Below are 27,487 nucleotides of genomic sequence, written 5' to 3'. Positions count from 1 at the left end.
TGGGCAGATTGTTCTAGAGAAACTGGTCACCCTGTATACGCAATGCCTCATAACGTCGAGCGTACCGGAATCTTGGAAAAACGCCAACATAATCCTAATCCATAAGAAAGGGGACGCCAAAGACTTGAAAAATTATAGGCCGATCAGCTTACTGTCCGTTGCCTACAAACTATTTACTAAGGTAATCGCAAATAGAATCAGGAACACCTTAGACTTCTGTCAAGCAAAGGACCAGGCAGGATTCCGTAAAGGCTACTAAACAATAGATCATATTCACACTATCAATCAGGTGCGGAATATAACCAACCCTTATATATAGCTTTCATTGATTACGAGAAAGCATTTGATTCTGTCGAAACCTCAGCAGTCATGGAGGCATTACGGAATCAGGATGTAGACGAGCCGTATGTAAAAATACTGAAAGATATCTATAGCGGCTCCACAGCCACCGTAGTCCTCCATAAGGAAAGCAACAAAATCCCAATAAAGAAAGGCGTCAGGCAGGGAGATACGATCTCTCCAATGCTATTCACAGCGTGTTTACAAGAGGTATTCAGAGACCTGGATTGGGAAGAAATGGGGATAAAAGTTAATGGAGAATACCTTAGTAACTTGCGATTCGCTGATGATATTGCCTTGCTTAGTAACTCAGGGGACCAACTGCAATGCATGCTCACTGACCTGGAGAGGGAAAGCAGCAGAGTGGGTCTAAAAATTAATCTGCAGAAAACTAAAGTAATCATTAACAGTCTCGGAAGAAAACAGCAATTTACAATAGGCAGCGAGGCACTGGAAGTCGTAAGGGAATACATCTACTTAGGGCAGGTAGTTACTGCGGATCCGGATCATGAGACGGAAATAATCAGAAGAATAAGAATGGGCTGGGGTGCGTTTGGCAGGCATTCTCAGATCATGAACAGCAGGTTGCCATTATCCCTCAAGAGAAAAGTGTATAACAGCTGCGTCTTACCAGTACTCACGTATGGGGCAGAAACCTGGAGGCTTACTAACAGGGTTCTACTTAAATTGAGGACGACGCAACGAGCTATGGAAAGAAGAATGATAGGTGTAACGTTAAGGGATAAGAAAAGAGCAGATTGAGTGAGGGAACAAACGCGAGTTAATGACATCTTAGTTGAAATCAAGAAAAAGAAATGGGCATGGGCAGGACATGTAATGAGGATGGAAGATAACCGATGGTCATTAAGGGTTACGGACTGGATTCCAAGGGAAGGGAAGCGTAGCAGGGGACGGCAGAAAGTTAGGTGGGGGGATGAGATTAAGAAGTTTGCAGGGACGGCATGGCCACAATTAGTACATGACCGGGGTTGTTGGAGAAGTATGGGAGAGGCCTTTGCCCTCCAGTGGACGTAACCAGGCTGATGATGATGATTGAAATTGAACCCCATAGAGCTCCTCAACTATAGGCGTCATTTGCATCATTTGTTCTTAAAAAGCTCGGTGCAGGTTAATTTCGCGCTTTCATACGCAATTATGTATCATCCAGTCACTTTCAGTCTGGTTTATTTAAATTCAGATATTTTCCCACTAATTATGATAAACAATGAGAATTAGCACAGCGAATTTGCCTACTTTCGCATAAACTGCAGTGTCACGCGAGCAGACAACGTATTACCAAAGCATGGCTTCACTGAACTGAAATGAGCACAGAATGCGTGCAAGCTTTGATTTTTCCACTTGAAGTTTTGGAACACTCAAAACTAATATACAATTACGGTTTCTGTTCGCGTTGAATGCTAGCATCCACGGTCGTATTTTACCGCGTTTGTTTTAGGAGGACTTTACGCAGTACAGTGAACGACGAGTACCAAATGAACGAGAAATAGGTGACGTGCAACCAGAAAAATAGTGTCCAAGCTCATCGCGGTCTGTGCTTTAAACTTGTTCATTCGCAAGGCGACTCTGAGAATCTTCCTTGCGAGTTGACTTCTGGCTCAGTGCAAGAGGGCGCATCGAAATTAACCTAATGCAAGAGTTTGTGCCCGGCGTTTAGATCGAATTTATCTTTTTTACCTGTAATTTATCTCTTGTATCTTTCCCACCACACTTCCTTTCTTTCGTCCCTCACCGTCTCACGTGGAGTAGCGTGCCACGACCATCGCTGTAGCTAACTTCTCCTGATGCCCCTCTCGCTTTTTCAACCTATACCAGCACACTTCGAACGAGTTGCAGGAAGACATCATTCAGAACACAGGTAAGAAGAAGACATCTTTAACAAAAAATAAGTGGAAACATTGCCAAAGTTTCTTTTACGAAACATCAAATCACTGCGCTGGCAATCTACTAAGCAATCTTTTTCTTTAAGATAATACAGAATCTGTGAAAATTGTCTGGTGGCAGATAGTACAATTCTGATCCTTCTACTGGAATGCTCAAAGAGGCAAATAAATAGTATAAATGCAAACGCATAATTGACTAATGAACAAAATTGTACTACTTAAGTGTTTAACTAATTAATTTACGGCACATATTGCAATTTATTAATTGTAGCCGGTAAGTGTGGTAGGCATATCCAATTGGAAGAGATTCTGAAGGATTGCGTCGTCATACTTGCGGTAGAAATTTGCTCCTTTTCTACTCATTTACTTAACAAAAACCCGTGCTATGCATTCAAGCACAAAAGTAACTGGAACGCCGATGTATTTCCTCGCATACTGTGCGAATTAATATGCCCTAAACGTAAAAGTATTCCAATCTGTTTTTATTTTAATCTCCTGATCGCAAATTTACGAAACCACCGACACAAGCATCAGGCAGTATCCTGCAGCGGTATTTGAAAAGCCCAGTCTAATCCACTCCTCGTTTATAGGAGGTCACTTTTTTTTCAAAGCGAATAGTTTTGCCTATATTGAGCAGCTTTTCTTATCTATTTGACTGACAAGAGGCAAAGAGCACGCCCAAGTCGAGAGGGTTTCGATGGGGCTGAGCCAGCACGGTGAAAGTAATAACCGGATGAGGAGGGTGGTTCTGGCGTCTGCGATTGGTCTGTTTCCCCTCACTACTGGGTGATCGAAAATTGCGGCGGCGTGCAGCGGAAGGTTGAAAATGCCGCTGAAATGGACACTCAGCAAATAAGAGTTGGCACAGCGGTGTTGTATACATGCGGAAAGGGATTAGTAGCGTTATCTACGTCACAAATGTTTTTTTTATTATACTCAAATAAATCCATGCTCCCCGGCAGCTCTGAGTAGCCAGTGACAGAGCGATCGGCTGGCCGCCATCTTCTATTCCTTTCGGAACGGGCAATCTCCGGCCGTTCAGGAAAAAAAATTTGTCTTTAGCTCGGCATAGTAACGCATCTTCAAAGCGTAGGCATCTTCAAAGTTTTCACGGTTTTGTGATGTCACGTGAAAGACAGGCGAATTGGATGTAGCCCGAAAATATTTGACCAATAGAAGAGGGCTAAAAGAAATAAGCGTCGATTCAGAAATAATTATTCTTCTATGCATAATCAGTGTGCACATATCATATCAGATGGGGTGTTCTAGCGGTTTTCGGGACGCTGCGTAATAGAGAGGCAAAATGGGGGGTGGCCCGAAAATTTTTATGACCAATCATGGAGTGCTGATAGAGATGGCACCACGCTGCATGGCGCCTCCTTGAGGCGCTTCTTCCCGCCGCGGTGGCTTAGCGGTTATGGTGTTGCGCTGCTGAGCACAAGATCGCGGGATCCAATCCCGGCCGCGGCGGCCGCATTTCGCCCCTGTCTCGTGCATGGGGGCGCGTTCAAGATCTTCTGGTGGTCAAGATTTATCCGGAGTCCCCCACTATACGGTGTGCCTCATAATCAAATCGGGGTTTTGGCGCGTAAAACCACAGAATCCAATTAATTCTTCTAGCTGGGCAGTGCGCTGTGTATCCCTGGCATCTTTCACTGCCTGTAGTGCGGCCTTCAGCCGATTTTCTTCACCTAGCTGGGTAGCGTCCATATAGACGCTGCCCAGCTCGAGTGCAGTGCACGGTATAGCGTGGTGCGGTGCGGTGTGGTGTGGTGTGGTGTGGTGTGGTGTGGTGTGGTGTGGTGGTGTGTGCCGTTGCGAACATGCACTACACCCCTCTTAAGATTGTGGCTAGTACATACCATCTCCAATTAACCTACTTTGCCGGTTGCCATTTCATGCTTACATCTACTCTCGATTACGGGAACGCCAGCAACTTTTTATGAGGTTTATTTTGGACGTTTCATTTACCTTTCTTCTTCAGAAATATGTTCGATTTCTTGAAAAGATCAGTGTTATATTTCGTGTTCCAGTGTGACGAACACTTGAACAGGACTTCGATGCCGCCGTCCATATTGCCTGCAAAGAAACGCAGCGCATTTAACACGTCTGAAAAAAAAAAACTGTGTTGCTAAGTTGACAAAATATTTAAAGACGAAGCAAGAGTAAGGAGGGACGCGTTGGAAGGTGTGTACTGCGACAAAATTCTTGCTCCAAGAAAAAATATGCTGAACCAGAAGGAAAAACAGGCAAGAGCTGAGAATGTATACCTTCAGTGCTGAACAGAGTGCGTTGCTCGTCCATGCACAGCACTCTCAATGGTCATTCCTTCGTGTGGCTCTTATGCTGCAATGCATTACTTCTAAGTGTGACAGTTCATGAATCATGAATGCAAGATAGCGCCAGAGCAGGGCACTTAGCGTATATTTATCGATTCTTGTGGCGGTCCGCACTTCGATGGGTCTGAAATGCGAAAACACCCGTGTACTTAGATGTAGGTGCATGTTAAAGAATCCCAGGTGGTCCAAATTATTCCGTAGTCCGCCACTACGGCGTGCCCCATAATGAGATCGTGGTTTTGGCACGTAAAGCCCCATAGTTTAATAATGTTACATGTCGGTATAAAGTCAGCTGATTGGCCTCTTTGCGATACTCTTATTACCTGACGGGCAATTGGCGAGTGTAAAAGAACTTTCCAGAAATAATGAACTTTCATAAAAAGTAATTATTTCAACATGTCAGCAAAGCCAAATTCATCAAAAGAAAGTTTAGGCTCATATCTAATCTGCCCTGTCCACTCGCAATGCGGCTCTATCATGTGTTTGTATGCGGGGGATGGAAATAAGTGCTACCATAACAGAAAAAAAAGAATCACGAATTGTTTCGCGACGACACTGTGCACGAACCGAGATGGGGCGAAATGCAAAAACACCCATGTACTTAGAATTAGGTGCACGTTAAAGAATCCCAGGTGGTCCAAATTATTGCGTAGTCCGCCACTACTCCGTGCCCCATAATGAGATCGTGGTTTTCGCACGTAAAACCCCATATTCTTTTTTTGAAGGAACCGAGAAGATCTTGCAGTGGAAGTCTTGAACAACTTGTGGAATAGCTTTTAGGCTCATTTTCAGGGCTGTCATTAATGACTAAGCTCTGTATAATTACATAGCGAGTGGCTCTGTATTAAGTGATTCTGGTTTATGGTTGAAACAGTTCGGTCCAGTACGTGAAGCGAACTCATATGGCACATGGCTACACAGGGGCTATACATTTGCCGCTGATGAAATAGCACCAGTGCTTGCAAGTGGAGCTTTTCAGGATACTGGAAATACTGGATACTGGATACTGGAAAAAACTGCGGCGTGAGAAAAGAGTCAAACTTAAGCTTGTAGTTTTAAAAGGCAATGTTTAGTTTAACAAGGGCAAGTCCGCTGGGCCCCTAATAGTGCGCGATCTGTAGTTACAGGGCATTTTGTTTTGCACGAGGAATGTAGCTGTGTCGAACATTGGGTGTGTGGAGGAATGATTGGTGCATTGGAAAACCAGATGTACACTCTCGGTGCCTTTTTCACCACTCTAAGATGCGTTCTGGAGAAAGAGGGAGAGAAATGAAATGTGAAAGAAAGAGAGGTTAACGGGAAGAGCGACTATTTGTTTGCTATGCTACAGCGGAGGAGGGCTAAGGAGATAGCCCGAAACAATAGCGGAGTAACAGTTGTAACGTTGCATTCACCGTCAGCGTTGCCATTTCAGCAATGTTGTCGCTAGACTTAGTGATTTCTTTCGGCTAAGAGACAAATTTTTTTCATTTAGCGACAGGTGACTTTTTTTTCGGCGACATGACAGAAATTTGGGAACATTTTAGCAACTTGTGCCTTGAAAATTGCCCTCTAGAATGCAGTTTAATATTCAGAATCTTCATGTAAGTGGCCAAACAACGGTTGGCTTCAAATTGGTCGCCTTAACGGGATTCACGGTGCGCTCGCAAAATACATGTTCTTTAAAAATTATTTACAAAATAGCATTTAATGGGTCTTAACGCTCCCAGTCCTTCACTTTCACCAAATGCATTTGATTTAAGGAACATTCGCAAGAGCATCAGCAAAGAAATTTACCAAAACCTATTGCCGTCAATTTTCAGGTGTAACATAGAACGCAGCAAGTGAGCAATAAAACAGATCGTGGCAAAACAGTTCTGCGGAAGCAAGTAAGATGAAGGAAAGTTCATGAAAGAAAAATTGTAGCAATGCAGAAATCTACTGCAGCACGCAGCTACATTAGTTTCCTTTGGGCTTCGTGCTACAATCGGGTGATTGACAATTTCGCCATTTCATAAAACGAATGACTCAATAGGCAGCTCCAACTAAACGCTCGCCTCCTAACGGCCACGCCGAGAAACAGTTCATCGAGTTTCAAGCATGAAGCGAAAGAGGGCCTTCTATCACGGCATGCGCTGAATGCCTCGTAGTTCTCAAATCGTCGTGATTCTACCCGATAACCCTATAATGAAAAAAGAAATATGGATGTTGAAAGACTTGTGTATCGTTATGCGTGTCATGGCGGTGGAAAGCCAGCAATGTAGGATTTCATCTTTTCGCGAAACATGCAGACGACGCTCATCAGGAAGCGACTGAAACGGTGACGACTGATACTATACCGGTTTGTTCGAAACGCTTCACTCGGGACTTCGTTCTTCCCGGTGAGCAGAGCATTGTTTCAATATCTTGCTGGTGCTTCAAATCGCGGAGTGTGCTTTGTTTTGACAGGCGCTTAAATAAATAAAGGAGCTTAAACGTACATTCAAGCTTATTTGGTATTGTTCATTTATAGCTTTCTGCCCCAGCATTAGTGGTACTAATGTTTTAAGCGGCAAGAATATTCTCGCTAAGGTACTTTTGTCTGCAGGCACGGTAGCAGGAATGATAGCCGCCTGGGAAGGTCTGAAGTTTACCATGACACAGGTTATGTCTCGAGGCGACATACTGTTTCCACAGCATGCTTTAGTTTAGCAGTGCAAGCAGAATATGCTGTTTTCTCATTCAATGCGTTGAGTTGTCGGTTTATATGCTCACAAGAAATTTAGAAGCAACAGCAGACAGCGCTTGTTCCAGCTTTGAAGCGTGCGACCTGCGCACAGCACCGGGGCTGGTTTGCTTTCCGACACTGTGCACACACCTTAATTCCATAACAACTTGTTCAGTTCGTTCCTAAGTCATGCATTTAGACTAATACAAGTGACTCTGCCCAAAAGAAAACCTTTGCTAAATTTGGGAAACCTGTTGGAAGAAACCTCAACTTGTTCCGATTGGTTGTTATTCACTTCTCGCGTTTCACTCGGGTTTGAGAATTTCAACGTGCGGCGGGTGCTGCTGTGTTCGTAAACCTGGAGCCTACCTCGAACACTGCATACTGCAGGCATGAATAAGCACCAGTCATCGGACGCAGAAGAACTTACCACACGTATCAGCTAACGACAAAATTAAAGGTCTGGCCCCAACTCTCAAACGGAACTCTCATTTGTTTTTATCCCATGACACACTCACCAGGTAATGTTACAGTTTTTAGCCTCGGTGCAAAATATCCGTAATTAGTTTCTGAAAGCAAGACAGACGTTACTGCATGTATATTCTGAGTTGCTATAAGTGATATACTACAGCACGAGTTTCACTACGTAGTTGTCAATGAAGATCGAAAACAGTCGAGTATCGTACCTGTACCAGTGGAGGAACGCCGCGAACTAATGCTTGCACCTTTCGGAGGCCCGCTTCGCACAAACACCCCCCCCCCCCCCCCTTTATTAAACCCCCAGCTCGCTTGAAAGGCTTCTTGTCTTAAAGAAACATCTGATGCGGCTCGCTGGGCAGGCGCGACGTTGGCACGCACAGCGCCATAATTTCCGTGTTTTCATTACTGAAATCCTTGAGACCGATCGAAATAAGGTAATCGACAGCGAGGACCCTTTCGGCTTCGACTAAACACCTCGATTCGACGCTAAGAACGAGAAACGCCTGAGCACAGCATCAAGCGAAAGAGCCACCGTGAACCTGGGTGCCTTAGCCATCTTTCTTTATTTGGTGCACATTCACGTGTTTGTGTACGTACATCGAATTTCTGAGAAATCAGAAGGAGGAGGAAGAAGGAGGAACAGAAGGAAGGAGAGGTAGGGAGATCAACCACGTCTTGTTTGCTACCATACGCGGGGCAAGTGGTTTACTATGCACCTCACAAAAATTATTTGCATGTGCACAATCGCTTTAAATGAGCATTTGACGTTGTTTTGTAACTATAGCAATGGGAAAGGTTCACTGGACTTTACTGAATAGGGAAGTCTGCAATAATAAAAAGTCAAGATATATGCAAGTTTTTGGTAATTCACCTACTCAAGCTTTTCAGCCATGTTTCCATGGTATGCCACCAGCACAGACACCAGCTGTCTTTCTTTACACGTACGTTCTTGTGATTCTATAAAATGTTTTGCACTTTTATTTACCTAATATATTCATAGTTACAATATATCCTTTATATTTCACGCGATTTTAATGCTTCGTTTTTTTAATTATATTTGTATGGCGTTAACAACTACATTAGTGCACTGACTTCACACTAAGAGCAAAGCAGAATTTATTATTCCTAAAATCTAAATGTAAAGAAAGCGCGGTATACACTGGCAACGAGCTGAACGACGAAATGCTGGATAGGTGAAGGCTGACAAGAAGGAAATACCTCGCGTTGGCTATCTTTGGAACCCTGTGGACCTATAAGGCCGCTTTTATTGTTCACGCGGACGACGCTTTATAAGGTGCAACGCGTCTGATGACTGCGTCCTTGATATCACAAGCCTTGTCAGCCAACCACAGAATGTAATGGCCAATGCGCTTCAGCAGTCCCGGGGCTGGCTCCTCCTGCGCGGGCTGAACGCGCGTAGTCGTGTCCGTCTTCTGGCACTCTTGGCCTAGTTTTTCAAGTTCGGCGTAAAGCTCCGGCGTCTGCATGTGGCAAGCAAAACGGAAGAGTCAACTTCAGTGCAGAGCTTGCAGTAACAAGGTCAGCATTGACACAGCTGTTATTAATGTTCAACTGTCTGTTAACCCGGCTGCACTACTTATTAACGGCCCATTTTAAAGCTTTTGATGCGAAAGCGTCAAATGGCCCGTTGAGCGATAAAGCCGGAAGCGTCTGTTGCAGTGAAATGGCACCGCTCGTGGCGCTGGCTCGGACCTCGACGGAGCAGAGTGGGCGACACGGAACACGTGATGCAGTGTTAACGCGCCAGGCGGGGCCTGAGAGAAAAGGGCATCCAGGCGACGCCACGTCACCAGCGTGCCTCGATGGAGCAGACACGATGACGCGACGTCGATGCCCCGTTGGCGGCTGCTGCTACTTACTTGCTCTCCTTGATTTCTCAGCAATATTGCCCTAATGATTCCGGTCTATACACAGCCAACATGCTAACGTAGAAATTGTAAAAAAAAAATAATAACCCGCAACAATTTAATCGCAGAACTAGATCACATACCCCGCAGAAAAAGTTGAACACATTACTTTCAGTGCAAAACTCGAAGGACTGGTCATCGGCGTTCAATTGTACATTAACGCTTTCGCATTCACAACTCATAAGAAGTGCTTAGGTGTCCTCCCATTTCTTACAGCTTTTACTATGTTGAAGATCAATTAGGTGCGTGCTGATTAAGACTGCAACCACGTCAATAACCAATGTAAATTAGCACGCGCTTAAACAGGATGGTCAACGTCATTGATAATGTTTTCGACATATGTCCAATCTTGTAAAAGCCGTAAAAGTTGCTATCGTTGTATGTTGCAACAATGTTACAAGCATGCCGCGTAATCCACGGCCATTTTAATTCCTCCGAAAAGGTATTTATTTGCGCTGAGTGAAGCACTCGTCATAAAAATCAACCTCAGTGGAACGGACAGGACGAACTGAAGCTTGTACTCACACTTAGGTACTCCCGCATAAATACCGCCTGGAAAAAGAGAAAGGCTATAATTCAGCTCGTGATTTGCCTTAATGAAGGCTATAAAATGGACTCTATTAGAACAACCACATCAGGTATCAACAAAACTGAGCTTAAAGTTATGCTCGCTTCCCATAATAGAGGTCACACACTTTCAATCCAATGATTAAAATTATGCATGCATGCGTGTTGTTTCACTTGCATACTTACGAATCGTTTAGTGTGACAGATTTTCTTCACGACTACGTAGTAGTTGGTGCAGTACAACTTTGGCTTGAGCTCCTCGAGCTGATCCACCAGCTAAAACAAACGAAATATGTTCACTAAATTGCCGCTTTGAACAAAACAGAATCAACGCAGAGCGCATGCCAAAAATCGTAAATAGCTCTTATGCGCTTTTGAAAAATAATTGATCGAAGACCAATGAAGCTTTCAGTCTTTCCTACCAAAGAAGATCCCGCCACTGTGATGCACTGCACCCATTGGATAACATTCCACTCCTGCAACACGCGCTGCTCGAGTGATATGTCCTCTTTTTCACACTCTTCAGCCTCCTCAGCTCCTCAGTTCACCAGCTGTGATTAATGCGGTGTAGTAAACATTTACAACGTTCTAAAGTAGTTTTGTAGTTTACTTTGGTAGCATGTTGGGAAGACTGAATTGACATTTTCTTCGTAGTGGAGTAGCTTTGTGAAATAGTCACGGCATCCGTAAGGTGTTTCAGCCTCAAACTGATCAAGGAACACGGTGCCAGCATCTGAGAACGTCGAAAAGAGCTGCGCAGAGCCAGCCGAGATAGCCCACAGGACTTTGAAAGGTCCGCTTTGGGAAATATAACCAAGGAGTTATTCGTCATGACAGCCGGACAACAAAACTGAGGGTAGCATTTGACGCATCAACAAGCGTCACAAATTGTCTCTCACTGAACGACATTCTGGTGGACTATGTTACTAACCTTAAACGCTGAGCTCATCAATCCACTGGTCCACTTCCGCATCTGCGTCATCGCCCTCATCACGGACACTGAAAAAGCCTTTCTTCAAATATTGCTATCATTTAGCGATTGGAACGTCATGCGGTTCCTCTGGTACTAGATGACGCTATATAACAGAGAACAACTTCCAGCTGTAGTAGACTATCAGATGTTCGCGGCCATTCGGTATAATGTCGAGCCTGTTTTTCTTGGCAGTGACGTTGCGGCATCATCTTGTTGGCCCGCCCCATAAAGTATGCTGAAACGGCCAGCATCCTGCGTATTCATATGTGCGTATAAGACCTCCTTAACGGGATTGAAAGTTTAAAAGCGGAAAAATGCTCTGCCAGGAGTCAAAATATATAATGTCCCAAGCAGGAATGCGGCTTCTCAAGTGGATGCTCAACGACCATGATCATGTCAAATTCTTAGACAATGGAGATGTAAACAGAACATGCCGACTTTGGACAAGCTGCGGCCCTCAAAAGTATTGGGAGAGGGTTGGAATGCTCAAACTGGTCACTTTCAATACAAACTAACTTATCTCGTTGACTTCGTTTCTGCAAGGGCTGACAAAAAGAAATTTGCGCTGCAGATTTCAAAATGTTTTTGATCATTTTGGATTTATGGCTACCACCATGGCGTACTTGAAGACTATGTTCCAGGCCTTGCAGGAACTAGAAATTGCACAGAACAATCCCTTCCCAGAAACCTTACAGGCTGAGTGAGATTGCTGCTTCAATTAGCTGTCATGCATTAAAATGTGGCCGTTCAGAAGATGATAGCAAGAGACTTTAAAAGCGATGAGACAGAAAAGGTGCTCCATATATTCTGCGGCGCAAGCACGAAGGCATATGTTGCTGCCTCATGTGTTGTAACCAAGTCTGCACTCGGAATAGTCTGTGTAAGCTTGATCATGACCAAATCAGCAGTGTACCCTCCGAAGCATCCTTCGTTACCTTGACTTGAGCTGACTGGAAACCGCTTGCGCCCGCTACACTCTGGAGTACTGAATACTCGGGAAAAATACAAGAATCATATTGGATCTTCAGAGGACACCAGACTATAAAGAAATGTATCAAGCAGTACCTCATCTATGGATGCAGCGTCTCACATGTGGATGGTTGCGAAATTAAAGAAATGTTCAAGGATATAGACGGCAGGGTACAGTACAGCACACTGGCACTAACCGGGAAAGTAGAGGTTAAGCGACCAATACAGATGCCGTATCCATTGGAGGCTACAGAACAACGAGTTCAAGAAGTTGCTCATCCGGTGGAGGATGCTGTATATTCTTTTTTCGCGTTTTTAAACTCTACCCCGAAGAGCTTCAGGGTTTCTTGAAAACATCGAGGTACTACCTGGCTTGAAGGGGCCCCACGGCGAGACGATGAGTTCCGATTGTGCGCGGCAACTCCCTTGCATGAGCAGCAGTCACTGGCAGGCAGTACCGCCAACACAAAAACGCTTAAGCTGTGTTTAATGTTTATATTAAATGGCTTTATTCACTGAATATATCAGTCGGTGATCGCACAATCTTGTAGCCAGAGCTCCTCGCCCTCCACCTATTCTCCCTCAGTCCACTTTAATATTCGCATTAGAATCAATGTCTTATTTCAACTATTAGTTCCGATCGAGCGTTAACATCATTCTGAAGGTTGAGTGCATTAGTGTTTGACACCCGAATGGTCGGTCGCGTCTGCCGGCTGTGCTCGAGCACATGTAAGCCCAAAGAAGTACACGCACTTGAAAACTACCATCCGTTTTGTGTTCTCATTTTTCCAATTATGCAGCCGTCGCCTCCGGATCGCGCCGGCGCACACTGTTGCACTCTTGGAGGCCATGGGTGGATAATAATTAGTGACTCAAATACTTACCTCTGGCGTTGCTTTCGACAGGATGCAATTGAAAAGTTTTATGATTTCTTCTCTGCGGCTTCCAACATGGTCTAAAAGTCAACAAAGAAAATTTGAAAACACGAGGTAATTGAGTAATTATTGACGTTAATTCTGCAGCAAAGACATTCTGAGAAACCGCGCTAGCTACAGGACAACAGGAAGACGAACAGTACATGTGCTGATGTTGCTTTGTCTTGTTGTCTGTTGTTCTCTAGATAGCGCCGTCTTTCTGAGTGTCGCTGCTCCACTAACTAGGCGAACTTCGTACTCTCGTTCTATAGCAAAACTGTATAAAAAGCAAAGCAAGCAAAAACTGATAGCCGCATTTGGAATCGACGCCAAAATATCGACACAGGCCTTCCTTTCAAGGCAAGATACCTTTTGTACGCTTTCTTTTCCTTCATTTTCTCAAGCTTCAAGTAGTTCGTCTCGTGTGAGCATTTAGTTTTCGAGGCTTAATATGAGTCTCACCTCACCAATTCATTTCGTTCCCACTAACGTACGCACTACCACCCTTCACTACTGATTAATAAACAGCGCTGATCAGAAGCCACTCTGACTGTTTTAATACAGTGCTAACACTGCCATAGTTACATGCTTGGGAATCAAAAAGAAACAATAATTAATGTTAAGCAACGACAAACAGACGTGTCTGTTGCGTTGACTCCACAAACTTGATCTGCTCTGTCGGTGCATTTGTGCAATTGAAGCTGTAAACTTTGAATACAGCAAACGGGAGCCCACAGCTACACCTTGATGTAGTCGGTGACTTAACAGCAACACCCTAAAATCTCCAAGCCAAATGTAATATTCATGCTTCGACTTTGTGGGCGCATGCACACGCGGGTGCTCGGAAGGCAACGAGTGGACCAACAACAAGGACCAAGCACAAAATGGCGTCAGAGCCGAACGTATTTCTGAACTCTGGCGCAGATACGTCTGTAAATATGTATGGTGGCCCGGGCCCATGAGATTCGAGACCGCTCGCGTGGACTTGGATTGGCCGACATATTCCAAACATAGAAGATATTTTTGACACGTTTTCCATGACACCGCCCGGTCTCAAATGATTGCCTAGTTCTGCCAGATGTAATTCATTACAAGGCCGATGGAGATAATGTGCTTGCGTGTGCATATTAGAGGAAAGTTCATACCGCATAGGTCCAACGGACCAGCAAGAGCGCTGCTTGCCAAGGTGACGAACAGGAAAGTTGTAAATAGCACGTGCATTCTGTGCCTTCGGCGTGTCCACAAGCAAACGACAGCAGCCACAAAAAAACTGTGACTGGTTCAAAATTGGTAAATGTGGCTTTGCGTCAGGGCAGGCTTTTCCTGTTTATTCTTACGTTGTGGAAAGCAACCGATCGTCACGCCACCAAGCTAGGCTCTTTCTACAGCGATAACGGCAGCTGACTGGTCATAACCTGAATCAGCCACAGGCCGGGATAACGGTTTCAGCGCGGCACTTGACTCGCGAAAGGTGTGCGGCTTATAGGCAAGACAGTAAGCCAGTAGCAACACGCGTATGATTGGCCTCATGCAAACATGCAAAGGAAAAATTACGAGGTTCTGCGCTCAGCTGGCGCAGGTAACGATCGTGCGTTTGTTCTGCGAGAATGTGACAATAATCTGACAATGTCTGACAAAAACGTGAGGATTTGTGTTTTACTATAGTCATTTGTCAACGCTCTAGCAACTCGTGTTCGGTGCTTCAACCTAGTACTAACGATTGCAAAGAATTAGGGCATCTGCCGACCTCTCTCGCCTAAACGCGGCTCCACAAAAGCGCTTGGACGCTGACGCCTCTGCGATTTTCTTTCCACGCCGCTTCAGCTATAAGGCGTCGCACTGAGGATCACAAAAGCACGCTTGAATTTTGTTCCAAGGAATATCGCAGTCCATGTACACTGTTTTTGTGGCCTTGCTTATATTTGCAGCTCAAGAACACGAAAAAGTAATTACTTGCAAAAGACACCGAAAAATAACAAATGAACCCCTATCGTTGTAATAATGAAAGCTATTCACAATGAATTCGTCATTTAAAAATTCGGGATAATTTGGTGGTTCAATAAATTGGAACAGAAAGGATTAACGTGATCATGGAAGAAGTTCTCATGAGTTCGGACGAATACAGGTGTACATTTGTAAGTGACGCACAGGTGCGCACAGGTGTACATTTGCAGTATTTTAAGTCTAGAAAACGCGAAGTGTAACTCGGTGAGGCTTGTAATACATTATCAACCGCAGATCAATAGCGCTGTGAGAATCCTAGCATAAGTTCGCCGATTTCATCGATTGCTTATGCTTCGTAGACCTTCCCAAAACCCCAAGTGGCGCTCTATCAGTCGGTGCGCGGTCTGGATTCCCCTCCACCTTTTCCCGCCCCTCTTGTTCGCAATATAAGTTTCAAGAGAACTCCGAAATATTCTGACCAAGGATGGTATTATATTTCACGTCCAACACCTTGTTACGAATTATTCCTTAGACGATGCTATGACTGATAACATCTAACATGCCAGCACTGTTCGCCGCCACCGCAGCTGCTGCCCCTGATGATGATGATGACGAAGATAATGATCATGAGAAAAGTTTCCTTTGAAACGGGTGGTGGCATGTTCCACCCCAACTCCAGGATTTTATTTGATTTATTATGCAGCTGTTATTCTATGTTTCAATTCCCACTCCTTGCTGTCTAAAACAAGTGCATGATAGCACTATCCTGCAGATATGTACCAATTTTTATTAGTTATCACGCTGATTATTCTCTGCTTGATTATCAAGCACAGATGTTCCAAACGGCTCTTCCTTATGCTGAACGCCACGGTGTTTACCATCTCCTTACTGTCTTTAAACACTAGTGCTTCATGAAAATCGAGTGCTCGCAGTTGTATCTACTTCTGGATGTATACTGTTATACCCTAACAAGATATGAGCAATTGCCTTCGCAGTATTTTTGTACGCTACGCATAGGCCATCTACTTGGATAAAGCTCCTTTTATGACTTCACATTTTTAGAGAGCCTGTCCTAGCCTCCAAAGTAAGTGCACTGCCCCTCGAGTTATTGTAAAACACTTCCTTCTTGATATCTTTCTTCCCCCTTTTTTACTTTTCTATTGTTATCTTACTGACCATTTTCTCTAACCAGTGCTAGCCCTCCACCTATATAACTTTAAGCTGTGCGCTCTTATTTCTCTCGCTTCCTGCTCTATATCATGCATACTTAACGTCCAGTTGACTAGTTTTTCTTCCGCCACTGGGAATCCACTTTTTATATATGTACACACCCTTGCTGCCCGTCGGCACTCCTACATTTTGTTTTGGTCTCTTTTCGTATGATATTTTACTTTGTAGTTCCCTCACCAGGAAGGATGTTCACCCCGTATCTCCTTCTTCAGCTTAATTTGTAGGTTTTCCTCGAGCTCCTTATCCTAATCTACCTACTTATCTGTGCTTTACATCAAGACCTGACTGTATTTCTGGCCTTAAAATAGTAAATAGCACCGAATTTCTGAGGGTAAGTCCCAGTAGCAATTCACCTTTTCACAGTCCACTGACTGCTACGTTCTTGTTATGCTCCCATATTGATATGCGCTTCATTGTAGCTGCATTTGTCTGGCTTTTTGCTTTAAATGTATCTTTGTTGGTTCTAAAATCCATTCGTCGTTTATTTATTCACACTTCCAGATATTTGTATTCTCTTACTGTAGGCGAGTGCCACTGCAGTATTCAGACTCCTTGAACTGGCTTGCCTGCCACAAGAACCATGAGAACCAAAAACCAAGCGTGAATTCCGGCTTCTCACCTTCCTGCCGATAGATATCACTAAGCAATATCGCTTTAGCTATCTCCTAATAGAACAATGTCGTCTGCCTAACTAAACGGGCTTTACCAACATTCCAGTATTCTGTCCTCTTCATGTAAGAGATCATACAATAGTTTACTGCTCTATATATTTCCCTTATATAGATAATAAAGATAAGTTATGACACTGGACAGGCCTGTCGCAGCTGTTTGGTAGCATTTACTTTTGCTCCAACCTTACGCCTTCACACAAAAATTTGAACGTCATTGTCCCTGTATATTTCCTTAAGTATAGTTATATGATACCTTTATTCCCACCCTCTTCTTTCAAAATATTGCACAGGAGCTTTCTTTAGATCATCATATGCAGCACCTTTGTTCAACAAAGCTATGTGTAATGGTCCACTGTCAGCCTTCGCTATTTCTATACACTCTGGATTTTATCGGGGATTGAAAGGATCGCCGCCTGGCTGAACACGATGGAACGAGGTTAGTGCGTGTTGCTGCTCGCGTCGTCAGCTAGCCGGTAGTGTGCACACTTGTGTGTGCGGCGTGAGTATGCGTTATAGAACGGTTTGTTCCGTTGCTGTAGCACTATAGTGACAGCTGCATGGTGTCTCTTCCATTACGAACAGAAGCGGTGAGTCTCACGCTGGTTGTCCCAGTGCTGTAATAACATCAGTGATTGTCCTTGTTGAGCACGACCTGCGCTATCATCGCAGCATCCATCGGCGACAGCCATTTCAATTTTATACTCTCTCGTCCGTTCAAGCACATAGCATAAGGCATTTGATGACGTTCGAAGGAAAAGAGGGGATCGCTGAAGTATGCGAATAATGCGCTCAAGCCACGGCTTTACTACGAGAGTCGATAGCTGCGCAATATTTGACATTCCGCGTTACTCGAGTCAGGCGACGTGAGAATTTCTCACTGCTAGAAAGATAAATACTTCCGTTTTCACACATATTGCGTGATGGATTTATACACCATGTATAGGCACTGTAAATTTCGTGACGTCCTGAAATAATTTTGAAAGTAAAACGCTTAACTTCTCTGAGAATCTTTGTGTGGCTAAACAAAACACAACTGAATTGCAATTAGCAAGGCGATAAATTAACTGCAAAGCTCCTTTTCAACGAGTCCGTGCCCGATCGAGGAAAAAGTCATGTACGTATACCCTTGACTTCATGATGGCTGAACTATTTCAGCGTCAGGTTTTCCTCTATAGCGATAGCAATATGAAATTTCATATGAAACAACGTCACGGAATGAAAGAGTATTATTCTCTTACATTTATGCAATGAGCGTAACGCATCAAGGCAGTGCATTTAGACCCAACGCCAAGACTTGTACTGCATCTTTTATGCCCGATACGATAGCAGCTCCCCACACATAAAAACAAATATTCCACATGTTGGTGTGAATACTCCTAGCACTTTGTGCTCGAGTGACTATATTGCCACGTCTGCCATTGTTACGAAAGTGATTCTCCCACAGCTCCACCGGCGGTCTGCTTATACATGTTCCAGCCGTACGTGAAAGGTAGTACTTCAGCAAAATTCTTCAAGTGCCTTCATTATTCAGCAACGCCCACAGGTGAGATAGCACGTGAGTGAGTGAGTGAGTGAGTGAGTGAGTGAGTGAGTGAGTGAGTGAGTGAGTGAGTGAGTGAGTGAGTGAGTGAGTGAGTGAGTGAGTGAGTGAGTGAGTGAGTGAGTGAGTGAGTGAGTGAGTGAGTGAGTGAGTGAGTGAGTGAGTGAGTGAGTGAGTGAGCGAGCGAGCGAGCGAGCGAGCGAGTGAGCGAAAGAACTTTATTCCGTCAAGAAAATACGCACGGGAAACCCCGTACTACCTGACTAGTCTCACGTAGGGACCACCAAGCCGTGCTTGACGGCCCGATCGTGGACACTCTGGAAGGCCAGGGTTTGGTCGTTGAGTTCGGGGCTGCCCAAGAGCGCAGCCCACCAACCCTCGCTGAAAGAGGAGCCAATGGAAATGTTTGGCTGATGACAACGTGCACTCCGATGAAAAGGGACGTTGTTCAACAGGACATGTAGCCTTATCTGTTACATTTTCAGATCAAGGTCATGCAGTTTTCGTTTTCATTCTACTCAGGTTTCAATGTTCTTTGATTCTGCGTTCTACTACTTGAACTGGGCACACTATTCAAGTAGCCACGCGGAAAACAGGAGTATATACGGGTAGAAAAAAGAACAAATCCAACTCGAGCGGTCAGTGCCAACCAATGATTTATTTCGAAAGCATGCTTAAATCTTTGAAGTCGGAAGCATGCTTGAATTGTGAATGTCGCAATCATGTTCACCTGCATCTGCTGCAGTTATATGTACGTATAATCAGTGTTTGATTAATACGTCAAGATGCTCATAATGTGGTCCTTATATATTCTTCCTCTTTATTCAACGTTTCTGGATGGTCAAAGCCAGAAGGCGGAGTTACAACGCACGTTTAGCACCATAAATTCGCCTCAGAACGGCATTATGGTATTGAGGTGTTATAGCGAGTGACTTTTAACGTGATCAAGCCAGCTGTCAAAGATTCAAAACTTAAATAACACGCCGTTACCGTTATCTGTAATCGCTGCGCTTTCTGTTTCTCCGGTTGACATATTTAAGTGTATTTTACAGCGCAACACTGTTCCTGCAATGAGCGATGTCAGTGCTATTCGCCCCACCATCCTGCTCGTTCTCCGATGGGGTAGTACAAAACTCAGCCAGGCATCGAAGTTCCCGCATCAGGTGGGCACTCTGCAGTCAGACATTCAATGAGACACTGAACCATTGCAAAATTTGATGACATAAAAATAAAACATGAACTGCTTGCAGGGAACACGCAAAGCTGCCAGTCTTCTCTGCTGTTGTGTGATCAATTTTTGTTGGCCGAAGACCAAAAGCAAAGAAGGTATCCACTCACACTAAACACTAAAAGCTGGTCTTTTTAGTGCTAAGCGAGTAAACGTTGCATCAATAGCTCTGAGCAAGAGTCAATAAGTCATGTCGCCTAAATCGCACCAGAGGGGTATTTTTTAGGGGTATGTCCATCTTCTGCGTAAAGTACGTTGTCCACTAAACCAAATTCAGGTCCGTTGTTTAGCTCGATAGAGACGGTAACCAGTCACTTTTAATACCCTTTTCTTCGATAGTATTCATAGTGTTGTCATGAATTGTTGCTGCCGTGAGAGGGTGGATGGTGCTATACGCAACGTTTACACACCATCCCGAGGATACAAGTGTTCTCACCGGGCAAACTTTGCATACGCAGTTGCTTCTTCGTGCCAATTCACATCATGTCTAGCTAAGTTGCTCTGTAAAACTCAATGAAAGATTATATTACCGATTTATATAAAGCGTACTTGAAAATCTACCACTCTTTAATTAAATCACCAGGGGGAGAGGTGGAAAAGTGCGGGAGGTCTGAAGGCGTTGTTTACTTCCTTCATTAAAAATTTTTTTTAGTTCTGTTTAGAGCATAGCTAGGTGTTACCAAATAAGCAACCACAAATTCCGCAGCGGGTATTCCAACATTGCACGTGCCTCTCACCGCGGACAGGGTAAGGTGGATGTGGGAGGGGAAGAACTTGTTTGCTGGAAGGAGCAACCTTTGGGAACAAGCAGGGCTTCAGCCCTGCTCAGTCTGGACTGTACAGCCAGACTCGTATTGCGCAACGATGTAGTACTCAGGAGCTCTCGTAATAAGCAAAAGCTCTCCGCCTTTTTCATCCATGGTCTTGTGTCGCCAAGCGTGCCAAGAAGAAAACTCCACAACACGGCTAAGGAGCAGCAGTTATGATCAGGAGTGCAGTGGTAGAGGAACGTAGGAAGACAACAACACAGAACGTTAAGTGCATAGTTCATGTTGAATACACGATGACTAACTGGGCTGCATGCACCATAGCGCTATGTGTAATGAGCATTATAATGAGCAAACAATGAGCATTTCTCTTCTTTTCTGAAATTCTTTAATGATAAAATAATGTCATGTATCGATAGGTTGCCGATACACACAATTGCCAGGAATAATTTTATGCAGCAAACTGCCGAAATGTTTGCTTCCGACATCTTTTGCAAGAGAGAGCTCATCTGTTGGTACTTGCCTATTAAGTTCTCGTAAAGCAGGGGTGCTATAACGTAAAACTATTCCAAAATTTTCTATTCCAATTCTGCTATCAGCCCTCCGCGATTGGTCAAAAACTTTTTTCGACCACCCCCCATTTCACCTGTCTGTCAAGCGACGTTACAAAAACCGCAATACCTCCCCATCTGATATGATGTGTGCACACTGATTATGCAAGATTTGACAGAAAAAAGAAAAACAGTTATTTCTGATTCGACCTCTTTTCGCCATTAGCCCTCGGCTATTGGTAAAAAGTTTTCGGGCTGCACCCACTTCACCTGCCTGTCACGCGACGTCACAAAACCGCACGAACTCACCGCGTCAAAGTGACGTGTACGCGATAAAGATGCATTAATATGCCGAACAAAACTAATTTTTTTCGGAATAGCCGCAGGCTGCCCCGTTCCGAAAGGAATAAAAGATAGCTGCCGCCGATCGCTGAGACGCTGGCTACTCGCACCTGCCGGAGAGCATGGGTGTATTTGCGTATAATAAAACTTCTTGCGTGACCGTGTAACGTTTTTAAGCACTTTCGACACGTTTACTACCTCATTCTGCCAACTCTTCTTTGCTGAGGGTCAATTTTAGCGTCATTCTTAAGCTTCCGTTACATGCCGCCGCGATTTTCGACCAGCCACCACAAGCTATGTAAGGGAAAGCCGACAAATCGCAGACGCCGGCACCACCCTCTTCATCCGGTTATCGGTTTTCAGTGCACTGGCTCTGCCCTAGTGAATCCCTCTCCACTTGAGCGTTCTCCTCGCCTCTTGTCAGCCAATTAGATACAACAAGCCGCTCAGTGTAGGCAATGTTATTCGTTTTTCAAGCAAACAAAAGGGACCTCCTATGAACGAGGAGAGCGTTTGATTGGTCTGTTCAGACATCCCTATGGGTGACCGCCCGGTGCTTGCGTCGGTGGTTACGCAAATTTGACGTCAGGAAATTGGAATAGAAACATGTTGGAATAGTTTTACGTTATAGGGCCCCAGGTCTCTGTACAGTCAGTGACTAAAGGACCTTCATGCGCATATCATATCTTGTATTTCTATAATTCTCAAGTGATTAAATGAAATTCCGAAATTCTAAAAAAAATTTCTTGCTATATGCATGGTTTTTCTCACTTCGTGTGAACAAATTATACGGACGACAGCCTTCGTGGTGTTGCAGGGTTCCACCTTATTCAAGGAAATTGCCGTATAGGGGTAGTGCATCATTGCTTGGGCGCTCATTTATTTAGCTTGCACGTGAAACTTTTATGAGGACACGTTAAGCATGAGTTCCAATGGGGTTAATTGAAACACTGCGATGGTTGAGTCCATTATCGTGCAAGAGAAGCCGGTTTTATATTCTCGCCGGTGCACTCCCTGCGTCCACACAGAATTCGCCTACAATTCCACCGCTACCTCTTACTGCGCCACTGGACATGCACTCCGCTGAGCGGCCGCTTGTGCCTGAGCAGCTCAGTCATTCCTCCTTGATCCGGGCCGCCGGAGGCTTCAAACGAAAACAGCTGCTAGGCAGCTGCTGTAGCGAGGCGCCGCCGCGACGCTTCCTGGAAGTTCATTTTTTAACGTCTCAACACGGCGATGAGCATTTCTTAGACGTTTACCACGAGGCAACAACCCCCCGCCCGCCCATTCATTAGCGCCTATGCAAAGTCGACGCGGCGTTGACGCTGACTGTTGACGGGTCAACAAAACACCCCTATACCTGAACATGACAACCTGAACTAACTGATGAAACGGGCCAACGTCGAATGCTACTGTGAGAACGGCTTCGACCTAGGATTAGACCACGTCTAAGCAATGAAAAGTGCATTGAAAGGCGCAAAGGCATTGTGCTTCACAGCAACGTGCTTCAGCCACAATGCATGGCAAACCTACGAGAACACTTTAAATATTCACGGCAGTTGTGCCTTTCATATAGTGTACTTGCTCCTGACGCCACTTAAGGGATACCTATCACGGCAGCTTAAACTATAATACCGTACTCACAGTACTATAATACTGTACTCACAGTAATCACAGTACTTCATTATTCATTAGGTATAGGGTGACACTCACTTGTATAACGTAAGCTTCTTTATGGGCATAATGGGCTCTTTTCTGAGCACAAATATAACCAAATATGCAACATTTATTGCATGCAGGTGAAAGTGTGCTGTCGTGAATGAGCCACATAACAATTATACCAACGAGCTAATGAACTCAAATGTGTTAAATCTGAAATTTCATCCCTAGTTTAAATAACTGTCACTCGTAATTGCCGAATTTAGCATGTGCACAGTGACTAGTTCATTGTGAAAAATATAATAAAAATGCATTTGGAATATTGTGGCATAAATTCAAACACTATTGATGTCATTTTGCAGGGGGGCACACGTGCTACATTCTGAATTCACTTGTAGCTTTATGTAGTCCGAGATTCACAGCGCTTAGTGATACTCTCAGCATAACTTCACAGCGTAAAATATAATATTTCCCATTGGCGTTTACGTTGTCCATTTTATAGAAAAAAAGAAAGTACTCACGAGGTATTTTGCCATTTCCGGTTCCTGTAGAAATGAATAACGCCATAAGACTTCGATGACAATTACACGCATGGCTGAAGCAATACAGTAAATGTAATCCAATATAATTGCAGTATCTGCGGTACCAGAAAATAAGAAATTTCTCAATTATCAAAAAAGTGCCTGCTGATACCACCGTTGGTAAAATATTACATGATTGAATGACTCATTTTTTATTGTATTTAATTAAGAAGAAACGGATGACGAATAAGCCACAGAGGGTGTTTTGAAGAATTCTTGAACGTCAAAAATTAGTTTAACAGCAATATTAAAAAAAAATAGTCTTCACCGAAGCAGCGAACGAATCGCAAGTGAATTGCTGAATGAAGAGGTAAAGTGCAATTGGTTAGCCACCGTCGGCGTGTTAACAACAAAAATTTTATTTCGCTTTACAGGCTAATGTGTCCAAGCAATTAAAGAGCGCCGCGCTTTTGAAACGCCGAACAGCAAAAGTGAGAGAGAGAAAAATTGAAGAGGGAGACAGAGAGGCAAACAACACAAAAAGAGAAACTTAGGGAAATAAGCTGAAAGAAAGCTTTCCAGAAAAGGCGTGTGTAATTTTGTACTCCTAGATTTAGTGTAATCAGAGTGGGGCGTGGGCCTCGCTCTTATTCGTCGAGTATTTTCATGTTTTATATTCCGCATTGCAACATGCTCCCTTTCCCTCTCTCTGAGGCAAGCCTCACGCACACAACACACTTGCACACACAACACAACACGCACACACGTACACGAGTACAAAGTTTTTGTCTCTTGTTCTTTTATTCACTGAATAGCTCCAGCCGACTGTTTAATCAGGCATGAACTCCTCTCAGTTCCTCGAAAGCGCAACAAATAAAAAAAAATACTCGGTATCTCAATGTCACCAGTTCGAAATGCGTGCCAAATACGACGCGGATTCGTGATTGAAGCAGGCCTCCCGGTCACGCCAAAGCAGTTGGATACAGGGGAAACGTTGTATTTCGAACCGCTGACGTGCAGATCAGCCAGCCCGGCGCAGGGGTCGCACGCCACACCTAAACCGCGCCGCCGAGAAGTGGACGCATTGGGCGCTCGAAGCTCACAGGGGCGCCACGCATTCCCAGATAAGCGACATACAGCGACGCCAGCTTATCCCTCGCCAAACACAGAGAAATGCAAAGTGTGTGAGGACATGTGGTGACACGTGCCCAGGCTTCGTCGACACGATGATTGTGCAGCTTGCGACCATTGGGCAGGGCTGACTAACGCTCGCGTCAGCGGTTCGTGGAGCACCATGGGCACCACCTCCTAGTTCCTTAATAACCTGGAGACCTGTTTCAAGCTCGAAGCCACGCTGCATTTGTTGTGCATTTCCAGCTGTTTGAAATGCAATAATATATACTTAATTATTTGTTGCGCGACCGAACTATTGAGGCTACCTGCCGTGAATACGGATTCAGCAGCTGCCTAACTGCCTAATGGAGAGAAAACCAGACAGAAAAGTTTGTGTCAATTCTCCGTAAAATGTTCTGGACGAAACTGGAGCCTGTGAAACAAAAGCAACGAGTGGCGTCTGTTCCTTTTCAGGGCACTGAACTTACCAGCTGACCCCTTTGACACAACTTGTCCACAAGGCAGAAGTCGTCGTGGCAGTGAAGCACGTCGGTTTTCAGGTGATCCAGCTGCTGCACCAGCTGAAATTAAGTTTGTCGCTTTGCATTTGGTATTTCCCTTACCATAAACGGGAGAAACTACCTTGTAGCTTTAATGCGGAATGCGGTCAAGCAAAACCTTTGCCATATGAGCACTCGTGCCAACACAAAAACGTGTGATTTTGCTCCTGCACTTTCGATTCATTGCAGTTTTCGAAAATTCTATCTTTTCCCGCCCGTGCTTTTAAAGCAAGCTAGTCCCCAACTTCAAGATTTTCAAATAGACTGTGATATCAGGCCTCATTTAAATTACGCTTCTTCTTTACCTAATGTGAGGATGCTGTCAGGCAAAGTCTAAGCTTTTCATTTCTGGGTAGTGCTTATTATTCTAACATACAGTCTGGGATGTAATCTTAACATGGCAGAAGCTGTAATGAAAATGAGAAAACTACTTTTAGTGCAGCAATGTCCACCCGACATCATACTGCGCCAGAATGTACATAAATTTTTAGGAAATGTTGCCCTTAAACATAATTTCCTGGTGGTCGCCTTGTACTATACAAATTTCTTCTGCCGACAAAATTTTCACGAGAGCTCTCGTGTCTACTTACCAAATCTGATGCAGCGCCTCGTATACAAAGAAACAGGATTCCAACGTGGAATCTCTGGTGCGGCAAATCAGGAGCTGGCGTGCGTGGAAACGTAGGGGCAGTGGGTTCATTCCAAGCCATGATACTTTGTGAATAATGAACACTTACTGCATAAATCCAGAGGGGGCCTCACAGCAAAAGTGGTTTGTAGAAGAAGCCAAGCAAGGGTAAAAAACCTCATCGCTAGCCAAAAGTCACCGCTTGTCGGCGACGTTGAGCACGTATAGACAAGTGCCATGTTTGCGAGGGTTCTCGAGGTGACGTCGACCGCAATACTGAAGTGGCGGCTTTGGGCCCTGCTGAACGACATACAGATAACGACAATCGGAGCACACGTAAGGCCTCGAGAGCACATTTGGGCTGTAAGACACGATGTGTAGAAGGCAGCCACTTCATCGCAGGCATTTGGGGAAGAGAGAGGAAGAAAGCGCACCTATGTTAAGCAGAATAATTAGCCTGCTTTAGGGATTAGAAAAGAGGAATAGGTAGATATGAGCTCAGAAAGGTAGAGAATACTTGTTAAAACAGACGTTTGGGCGAGTTGGTAAGACACATTTGAAACAGAACAGCTCTGTTTTCTCCTGCTTGTCCCCGTGAAAACCGCGCTGTTCTGTTTCAAGTAGAGAATACGCCGTTAACACCGACACGTGCCTCAATATGCATTTGATAAATTTTAGAGCAATATATGCCCTTCTATAATTGCACCCAGGTTGTCATACGGTATAATAAGCTTAAATAATTGAGTCCAAACTTTCTTTGTGAAGAGAGTGCCTAAGTTCCTTATCGAATATGTTATCTATATATAACTGCGCATAACGTTCAGGCTAGTTTGTCCAGCCTTATAGTACAGAAATCATAACTCCATCATGTAACAAATATTGAAGTACCATTGTGTTTTGGTTTCGTACATACGCCGTCATTTCCTATGAGTGGGCCAAGTGGCCAGACCCAACAGGGAAGCCCAACGCTGGCTTCGTGTATAACAATGGTGAAGAGCAAGAAGAATAGAGTATGAAAACAATCGTTACATAATACACCTTTTGTTCTATATGCCGTCATCTTCGAAATCTTGGCCTGTTACCTTATCAACGGTCATAACTCTTGAATTTTCAACGTTATACCGTAATTATGCCTTGTACTGCACAACGAGCCTATGCTGCACAAGAAACATGCAGAGGAGGAGGAGGGAATAACTTTATTGTGTGCCGTGCGAGTTGGTGGGGAGAGCCAAAGGCACCGCCTAGGTGACGGCCAAGAGTTTGTGGGTCCTGGCGGCATCCTGGGCCCGCTGGACGGCCCACAGTTGATACTCGAGGAAGGGGCTGGACAGCGTGGCCCCTCAGCGCGTGCGAAGGCTGTTGCTAGAGGCCGCGTTCTCATTATTGTTACTTATCCCTCGGCATTCCCATAATATATGCTCCAGAGTGGCTCTCAATTCACATTTGTTGCATTTGTTCGTTTGATTTATATCCGGATATATGATGTGTGAGAGCACAGGATTCGGATACGTCCTAGTTTATAACTGCCGCCATGTGACAGACTGCTTTTTTGTAACTTTTAGGTGAGGTCGCGGGAATATGCCCCTCTGTAACTTAGTGTTTTTTGATGGTATTATATCTGGTCATTCTCCCCTCCC

General features: G+C 44.4%; 3 protein-coding genes across 4 annotated transcripts in view; 1 reads left to right on the top strand and 2 right to left on the bottom strand.

Moving 5' to 3' along the window:
• The window catches only part of LOC135906084 (sulfotransferase 1B1-like), a 456,107-nt gene that overhangs the window by 177,864 nt on the left and 250,756 nt on the right, over positions 1–27,487 (top strand). The window lies entirely within an intron of this gene.
• Positions 8,322–14,413, bottom strand: LOC135905338 (uncharacterized). The gene is made up of 5 exons (XM_065436371.1): positions 14,242–14,413; positions 13,067–13,137; positions 10,427–10,516; positions 10,199–10,225; positions 8,322–9,226 (listed from the first exon to the last, which is right to left on the bottom strand). Exons 1-5 carry the CDS (start codon positions 14,315–14,317, stop codon positions 9,017–9,019), a joined length of 474 nt encoding a protein of 157 aa, XP_065292443.1. The 5' UTR covers positions 14,318–14,413; the 3' UTR covers positions 8,322–9,016.
• On the bottom strand, positions 19,130–26,113 carry LOC135905352 (uncharacterized). Of its 2 annotated transcripts, none has more exons than XM_065436384.1 (5): positions 25,960–26,113; positions 25,813–25,886; positions 25,151–25,243; positions 23,550–23,573; positions 19,130–19,653 (listed from the first exon to the last, which is right to left on the bottom strand). In XM_065436384.1, exons 1-5 carry the CDS (start codon positions 26,087–26,089, stop codon positions 19,528–19,530), a joined length of 447 nt encoding a protein of 148 aa, XP_065292456.1. In that variant the 5' UTR covers positions 26,090–26,113; the 3' UTR covers positions 19,130–19,527. The 2 variants fall into 2 exon arrangements, with proteins under 2 accessions (XP_065292456.1, XP_070397393.1); XM_070541292.1 differs by lacking the exon at positions 19,130–19,653 and adding an exon at positions 22,170–22,571.

Source organism: Dermacentor albipictus, chromosome 1 (genome assembly GCF_038994185.2).
Source record: "Dermacentor albipictus isolate Rhodes 1998 colony chromosome 1, USDA_Dalb.pri_finalv2, whole genome shotgun sequence".
In the NCBI taxonomy this organism is placed as follows: Eukaryota; Metazoa; Arthropoda; class Arachnida; order Ixodida; family Ixodidae; genus Dermacentor; species Dermacentor albipictus.
This window is presented reverse-complemented; position numbering and strand designations above follow the sequence as displayed.

Excerpts from the sequence above, each read along its gene's own strand:
- LOC135905338 (XM_065436371.1), bottom strand. The coding sequence starts at position 14,317 with ATGCACGTGCTATTTACAACTTTCCTGTTCGTCACCTTGGCAAGCAGC. Across the intron at positions 13,138-14,241 it reads TGGTCCGTTGGACCTATGCG|ACCATGTTGGAAGCCGCAGA; the intron begins GTATGAACTTTC and ends GTTGACTTTTAG. Across the intron at positions 9,227-10,198 it reads TTATGCGGGAGTACCTAAGT|ACGCCGGAGCTTTACGCCGA; the intron begins GTGAGTACAAGC and ends TGCCACATGCAG.
- LOC135905352 (XM_065436384.1), bottom strand. The coding sequence starts at position 26,089 with ATGGCACTTGTCTATACGTGCTCAACGTCGCCGACAAGCGGTGACTTT. Across the intron at positions 25,244-25,812 it reads GAGGCGCTGCATCAGATTTG|CTGGTGCAGCAGCTGGATCA; the intron begins GTAAGTAGACAC and ends ACTTAATTTCAG. Across the intron at positions 23,574-25,150 it reads TGTGTCAAAGGGGTCAGCTG|GAACCGGAAATGGCAAAATA; the intron begins GTAAGTTCAGTG and ends TCATTTCTACAG.